We start from the raw sequence: 14,743 nt of genomic DNA, 5'->3' as shown, positions 1-14,743 counted from the left end.
ATATTTGGAAATGAAACCAATAATAGAAGTAGTTTTATGATGTAACACAACACTTTGTGTTGAATCAACTGGTCAGTCACTTGTTAAATCAGCTGTTTAGTCATGTGTTAAATCAGATATTTAATGATGACGTGTTAAATCAGCTGTTCAGTAATGTGTTAAATCAGCTGTTTAGTCACGTGTTCAATCAGATATTTAATGATGACGTGTTAAATCAGCTGTTCAGTAATGTGTTAAATCAGCTGTTTAGTCACTTGTAAAATCAACTGTTTAGTCACGTGTTAAATCAGATATTTAATGATGACGTGTTAAATCAGGTGTTCAGTCATGTGTAAAATCAGCTGTTTAATGACTACGTTTTAAATCAGCTGTTTAGTCACGTGTTAAATCAGCTGTTTGGTCATGTGATAAATCAGCTGTTTAGTCATGTGTTAAATCAGCTGTTTAAAGACTACGTGTTAAATCAAATGTTTAGAACACATGTAAAATCAGATGTTTAATGATAATGTGTTAAATCGGCTGTTTAGTCACGTGTTAAATCATCTGTTTGGTCATGTGTTAAATCATCTGTTTAGTCACGTGTTAAATCAGCTGTTTAATGACGTGTTAAATCCTCTGTTCAATCAGGAGATAAAAACAGGACTTACCCAAGATTAAGATTGTTGAGAATAAAGCTGACTTGATCACTCTGCTTCCAATGGTCGCACATCATACAAACCTAGAGAATTGGATAATATAGAAAATTTAATTGCAAAAGGAGCATCTTGAATAAACCTCTTTTTTTCGCCTTAAATGTCCATTAATATTATAGTAACGGCAAAAATTCTGAACCGATATGTTTCTCCTTTACAGTGAAGCATCTCATAGGTCCTGGGAAGGTGTAGGGAGGGTACCTCGTCCCTAGTTAAATCGCCCTGGACAAAAAAAATCCCCTCTATCCCCCAAAAATTTGTTGTTTTCTTTTTAAAACTAAACTAAAAGTGTAGGGTCGACTTACCCCCCCCCCCCCCCACCCCTTCATCTACATTCAATGCCCCTAGAGACCTCTCTGTACATAACTCACCATGTTAAGACCAATGAAGCCCATGACGATCATGTCGAATTTCTTGTTGGTGATGATGCCAAACACAATGGCCTGCGGTCCCCAACTCGGGCGGGGCAGCGCTTTCACTGGCTTCTTGTTCCCAGCCTAGATAGATAGATAGATAGATAGATAGATAGATAGATAGATAGATAGATAGATAGATAGATAGATAGATAGATAGATAGATAGATAGATAGATAGATAGATAGATAGATAGATAGATAGATAGATAGATAGATAGATAGATAGATAGATAGATAGATAGATAGATAGATAGATAGATAGATTGATAGATAGATAGATAGATAGATAGATAGATAGATAGATAGATAGATAGATAGATAGATAGATAGATATATAGATAGATAGATAGATAGATAGATAGATAGATAGATGAATAGATAGATAGATAGATAGATAGATAGATAGATAGATAGATAGATAGATAGATAGATAGATAGATATAACCTAACTTAACCTAACCTAACCTAACCTGACCTAAAGTAATAAACAAACAATTAACAGACTACCCCCTTATTATTTCAAATACTTCAAAAATAGAAGATAAATGGGGGGGGGGGGTCATTGCTCAACTGAGTTCTTTGTTTTTTTTATCATTATTAAGGGGTGTACATCTAGTTATCATCCATTTTCTTTTCCCTTTAGATCCCTTGAAAATTGCTGTTACAATTAAACAGGGATCTAAAGGGATAAGACAATACAGTTAAATTGATGTACATTCTTAATGATGATAAACAAAATCATCATATTGAATATATTATAGTTACTACTAGTTTTAAACAATCACAATTTAATCAATGTACCCAAAGTTTTTGTGCTAAAACATTGGGTACCCAATTACCTTTTTCATGGCGGCAATATATTTCTTTTGGTCCTCAGTCATAAAAGCGTCCAAACTGCTTCCGCCTGCCGCCACAACCACAATTTTTATTGGTTAAAAAGTTTGTACACAACAACAACTGCAGTTACCTGAATTTGGTGGATATGCTAGGTTCAATATATGTGTAATTATAATGACTAAAAAAACCTAGCAGATTCAGCAATAAGTTCACTGCTGAAAAGTGCTTAAAATCACTTGCTCCCGTTGGTGGATAGTCACCTTATGTACTTTGATGTTAAAGGTTAGAAATTAAACAATCATAATGTAAAATGTTTTGAATCTTGCAAATTTTACACCATATGTACAACAAAAATTGGTTTCAAACGGCTAATAAAATAACATTTTGACAATTAATTGTGGTCATTCCTTTGTTCTTCTGTTCATTGAACTTGTCAATGATGACACCGACCAACAGGTTGAGGGTGAAGAAACTTCCGAAAACAATGAACAACACGAAATAGACGTAGAAATACAGAGAGTTCTCTCTAAACGGCTGCTCATTCAGCTGAAATAGATGGATAGATTAATGGATTGATTGATGGATTGATAGATAGATTTATGGATAGATAGATTGATAGATAGATAGATTTATGGATAGATTAAAGGATAGATGGATTGATTTGTGGATAGTATAATGGATGGATTGATGAATACATTAATAAATAGATTGATTAATTTTTTATAGATAGATGAAATAGATGTGTAGATGAATTGTTTAATTGATGAATAGATTGATAGATAGATTGATAGATAAATTGATGGATAGATTAAAGGATAGATGGATTGATTTATGGATAGTATAATGGATAGATTAATGGATAGATTGATGGTTATATTGATGAATAGATTGATGGATAGAATAGAATTTATTAAGTAATGCAATACATTATATATTAAATATACATAGATAGATTAATGGATTGATTGATTGATAAGGATTAAATCCTGTTTTGCTAGCCCGGAGGGGCCGAAGCCCCAAGTTTATAAAACTGGTATTAATTTTATGATTTTTATTTCAATATTTGTAGAAAATTATCTGCAATACGATGCTATACATGATTTTTCAGAATGGCTGAGAGCCGGTTTTAATCCAGCGAATATTAATCGGTTTCGTCGAAATCATACTTGAATAGTAATTCAACGCATCCTATTACAGACAGCTTTCCGCGGATACTAAAATAACTTACATTGGACATGTCGACAGCATTGTCCATAACGGCCATCCAGCCCTTGAAGGTGGCGATCTGGAACAGCGCCAGGTAGCCCAGGAACACGTTGTCAAAGGATATCCTAAACAGATTAAAATTATTGGTGGAAAAGTCCAATCAACATTGGTATTAACCCCCCCCCCCAAAAAAAAAAAAGACACAAAATATTGGGTACCATTCTAATTATATAAGTTGGGGCACCATTCCAAATAAATTTGGGTACCATTCTAATTTATAATTAAATGTCCTCCCCCTCCCGTAAGTGCTGAGGGACCTTAAGGGATAAGACAATGGATGATATCTTTATGTACAATTACATTCCCAATGAAGATTTATATCAATGTTTTCTCGTATTCATTCGACTCCGGTGGATAGGAACCGGTTCTCATCAATACGAAAAAACTATATCTAGCACCGTATTATAACCAGTTGTCTACGAATATAAAAATGTAAAATCATAAGATTAAAACCAGTTTTTTAAGCCCGTGCCTTCGGCATCTCAGGTCTAAAAAAACTGGTTTTAATCTATAATTGTACATTCTATATCCGCGGAAAGCCGTTTATAATACGATGCGAGAAATAACTATTATAATTTGTTTACCAACTTTGGGTACTTTTTATTTTGATTGGTTGGTATGTTAAGTGGAATGTCAAAACGTTTCAACCACAAATTATTATTTATAGATGGGGTAATTTTGTGTGTCATCATTAGGAATGTAGATCAATTTAACAGCCAATTGTCTTAACCATTGATCTTGAGAGTGTTTGGATTGGAGGCTGTTGCCCTATCCCTACGGGAGTTACTTACACAGGATTAAACCAAAGGCCACGAGTCTCATTGAGACAAACTGCAATGTACAGGACAAAAAAGATTTATTTAGCAAGATTTTGCCAGGTAAAGGACAGAAAAGCTAAAATTAGCAAGATTTTGTTAGGTAAAGGACAGAAAAGCTAAATTTAGCAAGATTTTGTTTGGTAAAGGACAGAAAAGCTTGATTTAGCAAGATTTTGCTAGGTAAATGACAGAAAAACTATGCGGGAGTTACTTACACAGGATTAACCCAAAGGCCACCGGTCTCGTTGAGACAAACTGTTTTGTTAGGTATAATCTCATGGTTAAATCTAACACCAGTCTCTTCATCCACGCATCTAGATAGAAAGATAGATTGATAGTTAGATAGAAAGATAGATAGATAGAACTAACCATTGAAATTTGCCCATAAAGGTGTTGACGCCCACAATGGCAAAGATGAGTCTGTCTGTCTGTTTGTCTGTTTGTTTGTCTGTCTGTTTGTCTGTTTGTTTGTCTGTCTGTTTGTCTGTCTGTTTGTCTGTCTGTTTGTCTGTCTGTTTGTCTGTCTGTTTGTCTGTCTGTTTGTCTGTCTGTTTGTCTGTCTGTTTGTCTGTCTGTTTGTCTGTCTGTTTGTCTGTCTGTTTGTCTGTCTGTTTGTCTGTCTGTTTGTCTGTCTGTTTGTCTGTCTGTTTGTCTGTCTGTTTGTCTGTCTGTTTGTCTGTCTGTTTGTCTGTCTGTTTGTCTGTCTGTTTGTCTGTCTGTTTGTCTGTCTGTTTGTCTGTCTGTTTGTCTGTTTGTCTGTCTGTTTGTCTGTCTGTTTGTCTGTCTGTTTGTCTGTCTGTCTGTCTGTCTGTCTGTCTGTCTGTCTGTCTGTCTGTCTGTCTGTCTGTCTGTCCGTCTGTCTGTCTGTCTGTCTGTCTGTCTGTCTGTCTGTCTGTCTGTATGTCTGTCTGTCTGAATAAAACTTACCGCTGAAATTTGCCCATGAAAGTATTGACGCCCACAATGGCAAAGATGAGCCAGAAAATGACACACACAAGAAACACGTTGAAGATGGAGGGCAGCGCTCCGACCAGCGCATTCACAACAACCTTAAAAATAGCTTTTATAAAACTTTGGGTACCAGAAAAATTTACAATAAAATATTCAATTCCTTCACTCAAAAAATGTTGGGTCTTAAAGTATTAGTCTTAATCTATGATTGGGAAAATTTGTTTTTATCATTGGGGATGTATTAAATGTTATAATCCATTGTCTTATCCCTTAATATATATGCCTATTTTGAATGTTTTACTTTGTCTATTGAATGGATATTCGTTTTTCGTGTATTTTTCGTAAAATTGTGTATAACTGTTAAGTCAAATGCGCTTATTATACAACAAGTTTTGCAAAAATGGATGTAGAATAAACATATGATTTTGGACGATTTAAAAAAAATTGATTTTGGAAGAAGTATTATTATACATGAGAAAGGTTTCGTGATGAAAAGTTCTATTCTTGATAATAATGCGCTTTAAATCTCCTCATCCGTATTCCCATGCGCGCATGATTTTTGGGGGAGCAATTTATCTTATGAGGGTAAAGAAATTCTGCTACAAAATAGTTATAAACCCTCCCAGAGCATATGAGAAGCTACAGAACCATAAGGGTCCATCGATTAGCGATATCCTTTGGTTACTTTTATGTACTTCAGAGAGAGGGTAAATTGGGTTTATGAAGCTAGTCCCCAAAGTTTAAAATAATATTTTCTTATTCGTTGGCTTAACCACTTTGGGGTCTTTCAATCAATTTTGATTGGTTGGTTTATTAAGTTGTGTGTTCAAATGTTTCAACCATTAATTGTAATCTACAGAAGCTGTATTTTTTATCAATTTATCGGCCATTGTCTTATCCCTTTAGATACTTAGGTTTTATATATATATTTATTGCTTCGTATTATAGACACTTTCCAGCGGATATTATGCGGACAGTATGTCTGAGAAACGGTTCTAATCCAGCGGATATTAATCGGATTAGTACTTACCTTCATACCCTCCATCTTGGCCATGGCTCTGAGCGGACGTAGGGCACGTAGAGTTCTCATAGTCTTGAAGATGGGAATGTTGCCTTAAGAATTAAATAACAGTAAATAAGTTGTATTTCTGTCTGTCTATTTGTATGTCTGTTTGTCTCTCTGTCTATTACTCCATCTGTCTGTCTATCTGCCTGTCTGTCTATCTGTCTATCTGTCGGTCTCTCTGTCTATTACTCCATCTGTCTGTCTATCTGCCTGTCTGTCTATCTGTCTATCTGTCGGTCTCTCAATCTATCTGTCTATTTGTCTTTCTGTCTATATGTCTGTATGTCCTTCTATCTTTCTGTCTGATTGTATGTCCATCTATCTGTCTTTCTGTCTGTACCTGCCCCAAGAGGAGAAGCAGTAAAGTTGATCATGCTGACAGCAACAATCACAAAATCTGTCTGTTTGTCTTTCTATCTGTCTGTCTGTCTGTCTGTCTGTCTGTCTGTCTGTCTGTATGTCTGTCTGTATGTCTATCTGTCTGTGTGTCTATATCTGCTTCCAGGAGTGAAGCAGTGAAGTTACTAACACGGACAGCAACAATCACAAAATCTGTCCGTTTGCCTGTCTATCTGTCTGTCTCTCTGTTTATCTGTCTAACTATCTGTCTGTCTGTCTATCTATCCGTCTGTCTGTCTGTCTGTCCATCTGTCTCTTTGTCCGTCTGTACCTGCTCCTAGCAGTGAAGCAGTGAAGTTGATAACGCTGACAGCAACAATCACAAAATCCAGCCAGCACCAAGTGTTGGAGAAAAAGGCAACGCATCCCATCGCAACAACCTAAAGTAATCGTATTATAGACAGCTTTCCGCAGATATTATGACTGAGAACCGGTTCTAATCCAGCGGATATTAATCGGTTATGTATAACAAAATCGAGCCAACACCAAGTGTTGGAGAAAAAGGCAACGCATCCCATAGCAACAACCTAAGGTCATAGTAGTGTTCAAACGTTTTAACCACTAATTTTACGCTAAAGATGGGTCAATTTATAGGCAATTGTCTTTCCCTGATTTTTTTATATTTTTTTTAGTTATTTATCGCTTCGTATTATCAGCTCTCCGTGGACATTATGCGGATAGTATGACTGAGAACCAGTTTTAATCCAGCGGATACTTACTTTAAAGGGACTGTGAACGTAAATTTTTCTCATCTTAATATCAAATCTTAACATTATCTCATTCATAATATCTTACAGATAGAGCAAAACGCGCTTTTGTTTGCTTAAAAAACGGCTTTTTCCGACGATTTTTATAAGGTACGGGGAAAGGAAGAAATTTTCCGTATTATATAAAATGTGCATTAAATTGTTTTTTTCTTCTATTATAGCTAAAATTAAACTTTTTCACATAGTTCTAGATTTTTCCTAACAGTTAAGCTGACTTTTAACATAATTCTTGCTTTAATCCAATGAATAGTTACTTAGAAATTGATAATATAAGCAATATTTTTTTATTGAAAACCAAATACAATAACAAAGCCAGAAACAGGTTTTTTATTAGTATCCAATTAACTTTAAATGGCCCATCTCGCGCCCACCTTTAATTACAAATTTGTAAATAATAAAGACGCAATATTTCTTTATAAACAGTCTGATAAAAGTGTAAACTAATTCTCCAAAGTGGGTTATTTATTGTTCAACACAATAAAAAGGATATTATTATTTTAAATAACCTATGAGATTCAACCCTTTGTAGACAGTGAGGTATTTTTTTTGTCAATAATACGAATTTAAAATATGTCTTTATTACCTAATTACTATGTTATAAAAAAACGAATTGGCAATTTTATAGCATAAAATAAATCCTTAACAGTAAGTAAATTGTTTCAACTATATATGACAAGTTAAATATCCCTACAAACATTATAAGAAACAAAAACGTTCAGATTTTCCCTGTTTTTTCCTTTTTCCCTCTCAAAATACCATAAAATCAAGGCATTATTTCTGGATATTTTGGTGAATAGGACATTTTTGGTTGATCAGTGTAGTGAAATGTGCTTAGTAAATGTTAAGATTTGATAATCAGATGAGAAATTTTTACGTTCACACTCCCTTTAAGGCAGGTTTTCCAAGTTGTACCCAAAGTTTTATACTGGTAACCAAACATTTATACTGGTACCCAAACATTTATACGGGTACCCAAAGTTTTATACTGGTACCCAAAGTTTTATACTGGTACCCAAAGTTTTATACTGGTACCCAAAGTTTTATACTGGTACCCAAAGTTTTATTACTTACTTTAAGGCAGGTTTCAAGGAAAAATACAACAGTAAGGATTCTGTCCAAATAATACAGTGTGTCCACCAACAAAGGCCTAAAAAAAGAACATATTTATTTAACTAGCCTAGAACCTGCGTTTTTGCTAATAAGTACTCCATCCACCACCCATTAATTTTAAATTTTAATGGGGCTCGTCGAAGTCACTTTTTGCCCTCCGAGGCCTCTAAGTACGACTTTAAGGGGGGGGGGATAATGGGCTGTTTATTACACTAGTCCCCAAAGTTTTAATAACGTGCATAACAACTTTGGTGACTTTTACCGAATTTTTATTGGCTGGTTCATTAAGTTGAGAATCCAAAGCGTTTCAACCACTAATTGTAATCTACAGAAGGGGTAAATTTGTAAATAAACAATGGGATGTACATTAATTTATCGGCCATTGTCTTGTCCCTGAAGATCCCTGCATATTTAAAATGACGTCATACAATACAAATGACCAATTATAGGCCAGTATACAATATAGTTGACCAATGGTAAATTGTATACTGGCCTATAATTGGTCATATGTATTGTATGACGTCATTTTTTATTGGACACAATACGCTGTTTCTAAAATTAAGGTCAGTCGTATTAGCACTTAAGGTTAATTTGGGCATGTTAGAATTGTCCTATCAAACTTAAACTTGTCACAGTGATTTCTGTAACAGTAGCAACTCTATACTCTTTACCTAAAAGTTCGCTAAGGTCGTAACACAATTGCTCAGTAGAAAGTAGAATGTGTGTGTGTGTGTAATACTGGTACCCAAAGTTTTATAAATGGTACCCAAAATTTTCTAAATATTACCTGGTATCAAACCATACATCTTCTAGGGTCATGACAAAACTGCTGAGTAGAATCAAAACAAGGACCACGGTCTCAAAATACTTGTCTTCTATCAATCTAGATAGATAGTAAGATAGTTAGATTGATAGATAGATAGATAGTTAGTAAGATAGTTGGATAGATAGATAGATAGTTAGATAAATAGTTAGATAGATAGTTAGATAAATAGATAGATAGATAGATAGTTAGTTAGTTAGATAGATAGATAGTTAGATAAATAGTTAGATAGATAGATAGATAGATAGATAGTTAGTAAGATATTTGGATAGATAGTTGGATAGATAGATAGATAGTTAGTAATATAGTTGGATAGATAGATAGTTAATTAGAAGTTAGGTAGAAAGATAAATATTTTTTGGGGGTATAGTCCTTTTCGTAACATTGCTCCCTTTTGTACCATCGCACCTTATGGGGCTATTCTTCGTATTTTTCACATTAGCTTTTCTCCTATTTCTAGCCCCTGCGGGGGGCTCTAACCCTGCGGGGACAATTACCTAACCCTGTGGGGCCATCACCTAACCCAATATAACCTAACCTAAACTAAAATAACCTATAAAAAGCCATTTTAAAATACGACGAATCACCTCTTATGGGGCGATGTTACAAAAAGGACTATTCCCAAAAAGATATACATAAATAAATACATATATATATAAGATTTACCATAGAATAAATAACAAAAAGTTATAGGTAATACATTGTGTTTCGTAATGATACTCTTCAGTAACAATAACATTTTGATACTGAATTTAAAATCAAAATTCAAAAGTTTCAAAGATTTTTATAAAAAATATTGGAGGATTTTTCATGACATAATTTAAGTTACAAATATTTTTAAAAGCGAAGCTTTTCTATAATTAGGGTCGTTCCGTACATCCGTCCGAGATAGATAGCTTTTATTCATTAATCTAGGCATGTTAGAATTGTCCTATCGATTTCAAACTTTGCTTGATGTTTTCTTTAGTAGTTAGGTACGATTTAGAAAGCGTAGCAACTCTAGAATCATTACCAAGAATGTCCGTACGTCCATTTTAAACATGTTGATTTTTCTACTTTTTTAACAACAAATTTTTATGTGAACTTATTATCCGTTTAATCTGATTTTATTATTTTATATTGATTCATGGGACAACAAAGTACAATAGTTTAAGCGAAGAAACCCTACAATCAAGTCATAAAAATGTAAGTATGTCCAAAAAGATTATCCTGTATCAAGCAGTTTTTCAACAAATTTACTTACAATTTTGCTTCGACTCTTATACTTTTATATTCTGATTATTCAGTTCAGACACTATAAAAGTGTTAATGTCGGTTTGTCCTACCGTTTCAGTGCTTCGCTTTCATGGATGTTGTCATCCTTGTTTTAAATATATATATATATGTATATAAATGGATAGACAGATAGATTGGCGGATAGATAATTAGATAGTTAGATAGCTAAATAGATAGATAAATACTATTATCATGAATAATATTTTAAAAATTCAAGGCTTGATATTTGTTTGATTTCTGGAAAATAATATTTTTTTGCATTAATATTTAATTAAAGCAGTTTGGGTTTATTTTTCACACTTGTCTTGGGCTAATTTTAGGAAGTTTTAAACTGATACCCAAAGTTTGATACTGGTACCCAAAGTCTTATACTGGTACCCAAAGTTAATACTGGTACCCAAAGTTTTTTACTGGTACCCTAAGTTTTATAATGGTACCCAAAGTTTTATACTGGTACCCAAAGTTTTATACTGGTACCCAAAGTTAATACTGGTACCTAAAGTTTTTTACTGGTACCCTAAGTTTTATAATGGTACCTAAAGTTTTATACTGGTACCCATAGTTTTATAAATGGTACCCAAAGTTTTATACTGGTACCCAAAGTTTTATACTGGTACCCAAAGTTAAATACTGGTACCCAAAGTTTTATACTGGTACCCAAAGCTTTATACTGGTACCCAAAGTTTTATACTGGAATATAAAGTTTTATACTGGTACCCAAAGTTTTATAATGGTACCTAAAGTTTTATACTGGTACCCAAAGTTTTATAATGGTACCCAAAGTTTTAGACTGGTACCCTAAGTTTTATACTGGTACCTAAAGTTTTTTACACTTGTCTTGGGCTAATTTTAGGAAATAAAGATACAACCCCCCCCCCCCCCCAATAAGACACAAAATAAAAATGACCAACGATAGGCCAGTAAACATTTTAATTGACCAATGTCCTATTATTGGTCATTTGTATTGTATGACGTCATTTTTTAATAGACACTATAATCTGCTTCTCCTTTTTTATAAGTAAAATCCAGGGAGGGAGGGGACAATGGGCTGTTTATTATACTAGTCCCCAAAAGTTTTGAAATAAAGTTTTCTTATTCGTTGGCTTAACAACTTTAGGGAATTTTATGAATTTTGATTGGTTAGTTCATCGTGTTGAGTGTCCAAACGTTTCAACTACTAATTTTAATCTACAGAAGTAATAATTTTGTTTACCATTATTGGGTATGTACATCAATTAATTGGCCATTATCTTTTCCCTTTAGATTCCTGGTAAAAACCCTAAATTTTAGTTGAAAGCAGCTGTGACAAACAAAGAAGATAAAGTATAGAATAGAATCCAGGTAGAAGATTCTGCCTGGCTAGCCTGAAATAAAATTGGAACTTTTGAAAGCCCTAAATGGCTACAAGGCTTGTAGTAAAATCATATGATTTCAGATATTATCGAGAAATGATATTAAAAATAAATGCCTTTTTTAATAGTATACTAAAAGCCATACAGCCAATCGTCCAGCCATATTTGTCCTATTCACAATGGATTAAAACCTTATAGTATTAGCAAAACTTTAAACAAAAATTCATTTCAACATGAATTTAGTAAAAAAATGACTTTAAAAATATTTGGTTAAGAAATAATGATCACGGCATTTGTATTAGGGTTGCGCATGAATTTGTTTACAAAAAATCCTTAGCAGCTGATTTTTAATTCTTTCAAGGTCTGAGAGTAAAAGATGTTTATATCCAATTATATATTTTTAAGTATTTTAATTTCAATTATTATCATAAATTATTTTATTAATTGTTGAGTTATATGCAAGTTACGTTTATATTTCGTAATCGAGTGATTACGCAAGTTGCGTCATAAAGTACATTGACAGTGGTGAAATGTAAACAATATTAGATAAACATAAATTTAATTTCTATGCAGTAGAGACATAAAGTTAGAGGAAAAATCTAATACTTTTCGATATATTTTCATTAAAAAGATATTATTTCAGTTTTGTCCCAACTTGACATGTGTACCATTCAAGTTTCATATTATGTTTTTATTGCGCAAGCGCAACTTTTCTTCAATATTCCCTAAAATATTTGAGGTTTTCATTTCTATTATTCTATGGTGACAAATTGGAAAGGTAATTATGGATTGGGAGGGAGGGGACAATAGGCTGTTTATGACACTAGTCCCCTAAGTTTTAAAATTAAGTTTTCTTATTCGTTGGCTTAACAACTTTGGGGACTATTATTGAATTTAAATTGGTTAGTTCATCGTGTTGAGTGTCCATACATTTCAACCACTAATTTTAATCTACAGAAGGGATAATTTTGTGCATCATTATTAGGGATATACATCAATTAATTGGCCATTGTCTTATACCTTTATATTTCTGGTAAAAACCCCAAAATTTAGTTTAAAGCAGCTGTGACTAGTTGAAAGTAATTATGGATCGATATTTCTGAATGCAAGTAAAACACAAATACATGTTTTTACAAAATAAAAAACTTTTATGGCTGTTTCTTAAGACCTCTTAAATGGTAGGTATCCAAAGTATATATTTTAGTAGGTACCAAAATATATATTTCCATTAGGTACCCAAAGTTTTAGTTTTGAAAGGTACCCAAGTATTTGTTTTGAAGGGCTGTATAATCAGAGAGAGGGGACAATGGGCTGTTTATTACACTAGTCCCAAAGTTGTACAATAATTTTTTCTTATTCGTTGGCTTAACAACTTTGGGAGATTTTTTTTAAAGATTGACTCATTAAGTTGAGTGTTTAAAAACGTTTCATCAACGACTAATTTTAAACGAAAAAAGAAGTAATTTTGTGTAACATCATTGGTAATGTTTGAAAAATCAAAATGTAAATTTTTATATTTTTAGCTGCAATATTGGACAATTTTGATTAATTTATAAATAATTAAACTAACAAATCAAACTTGAAGCAGCTTATAGTGCCTAATAAAAAAAATGACGTCATACAAATGATAGACCAGTATACATCATAATTGACCAATGGTAAAATTTATACTGGCCTATCATTGGTCATTTGTATTGTATGACGTCATTTTTTAACCACTAATTGTAATCTACAGAAGGGGTAATTAATGGGGATCTATATAAATTTATCGGCTATTGTCTTATCCCTTTTCTAATATGAAAATTAACTGATTTTAAAAAATTAAATGTACAAAACCATATTTTTTATTTAACAAATCGATTGTAAGTGTCGAAAGTGTTAATATAGGGATCTAAAGGGATAAGACAATGGCCGATAAATTGATGTTCATCCCTTATGATGAGACAAAAAATACCCCTTCTCTATTAATGGATGAAAAGTTTAGACACTTAACGTTATGATCAAACTAATGAAGAATCTATAAAAGTCCCCAAAGTTGTTAAGCCAAAAAAATAAGCCTTTGGGGACTAGTGTAATAAACCCTAATATTTATGGTTGTACAGATAATTTTATTGTTTATTTTTATTGACCGATTTTATAGCATCGTATTATAAACAGATTTCTGCGGATATAAAAATATACATTTATAACATTAAACCAGTTTTGTCAGCCCTGATATGCCCAAGACAGTGATTTTAATCTTAAAATTGTATTTTTTGTATTCGGAGAAAACAGGATATAATATAATACTCATTTAGTATGGCTGAGAATCAGTTCTAATCGGATATTTATCGGAACACTAATGGATAAAGTCTTACCTGTAAACCTGGAGCCTGTGTTTGTACCAGAGCTGCCATACTGGATAAAGTCTTACCTGTAAACCTGGAGCCTGTGTTTGTATTAGAGCTGCCATACTGTATAAAGTCTTACCTGTAAACCTGGAGCCTATGTTTGTACCAGAGCTGCCATAGTGGATACAGTCTTACCTGTAAACCTGGAGCCTGTGTTTGTACCAGAGCTGCCATACTGTATAAAGTCTTACCTGTAAACCTGGAGCCTGTGTTTATACCAGAGCTGCCATACTGGATAAAGTGTTACCTGTAAACCTGGAGCCTGTGTTTATACTAGAGCTGCCATACTGGATAAAGTCTTACCTGTAAACCTGGAGCCTGTGTTTATACCAGAGCTGCCATACTGGATAAAGTCTTACCTGTAAACCTGGAGCCTGTGTTTATACCAGAGCTGCCATACTGGATAAAGTCTTACTTGTAAACCTGGAGCCTGTGTTTATACTAGAGCTGCCATACTGGATAAAGTGTTACCTGTAAACCTGGAGCCTGTGTTTGTACCAGAGCTGCCATACTGGATAAAGTCTTACCTGTAAACCTGGAGCCTGTGTTTATACCAGAGCTGCCATACTGGATAAAGTCTTA

At 33.5% G+C, this 14,743-nt stretch overlaps 1 protein-coding gene across 2 annotated transcripts in view; it reads right to left on the bottom strand.

Moving 5' to 3' along the window:
* Positions 1-14,743, bottom strand: part of LOC145307258 (sodium channel protein para-like) — a 51,482-nt gene that overhangs the window by 16,035 nt on the left and 20,704 nt on the right. For both annotated transcript variants that reach the window (XM_080149627.1, XM_080149626.1), the window contains exons 21-31: positions 9,109-9,204; positions 8,283-8,358; positions 6,716-6,824; positions 6,010-6,092; positions 4,956-5,077; positions 4,244-4,342; positions 3,173-3,275; positions 2,354-2,490; positions 1,947-2,013; positions 1,064-1,189; positions 648-718 (exon numbers count right to left, since the gene is read on the bottom strand). In XM_080149627.1, coding sequence (XP_080005753.1) covers positions 648-718; positions 1,064-1,189; positions 1,947-2,013; positions 2,354-2,490; positions 3,173-3,275; positions 4,244-4,342; positions 4,956-5,077; positions 6,010-6,092; positions 6,716-6,824; positions 8,283-8,358; positions 9,109-9,204 — 1,089 coding nt within the window. The remainder of the gene's footprint in view (positions 1-647; positions 719-1,063; positions 1,190-1,946; positions 2,014-2,353; positions 2,491-3,172; positions 3,276-4,243; positions 4,343-4,955; positions 5,078-6,009; positions 6,093-6,715; positions 6,825-8,282; positions 8,359-9,108; positions 9,205-14,743) is intronic.

This window comes from Acartia tonsa, chromosome 15, assembly GCF_053477335.1.
Source record: "Acartia tonsa isolate MP-2025a chromosome 15, ASM5347733v1, whole genome shotgun sequence".
NCBI classification, from domain to species: domain Eukaryota; kingdom Metazoa; phylum Arthropoda; class Copepoda; order Calanoida; family Acartiidae; genus Acartia; species Acartia tonsa.
Note: the sequence above shows the minus strand (reverse complement) of the source record. Positions and strands in the feature narration are given on the sequence as shown.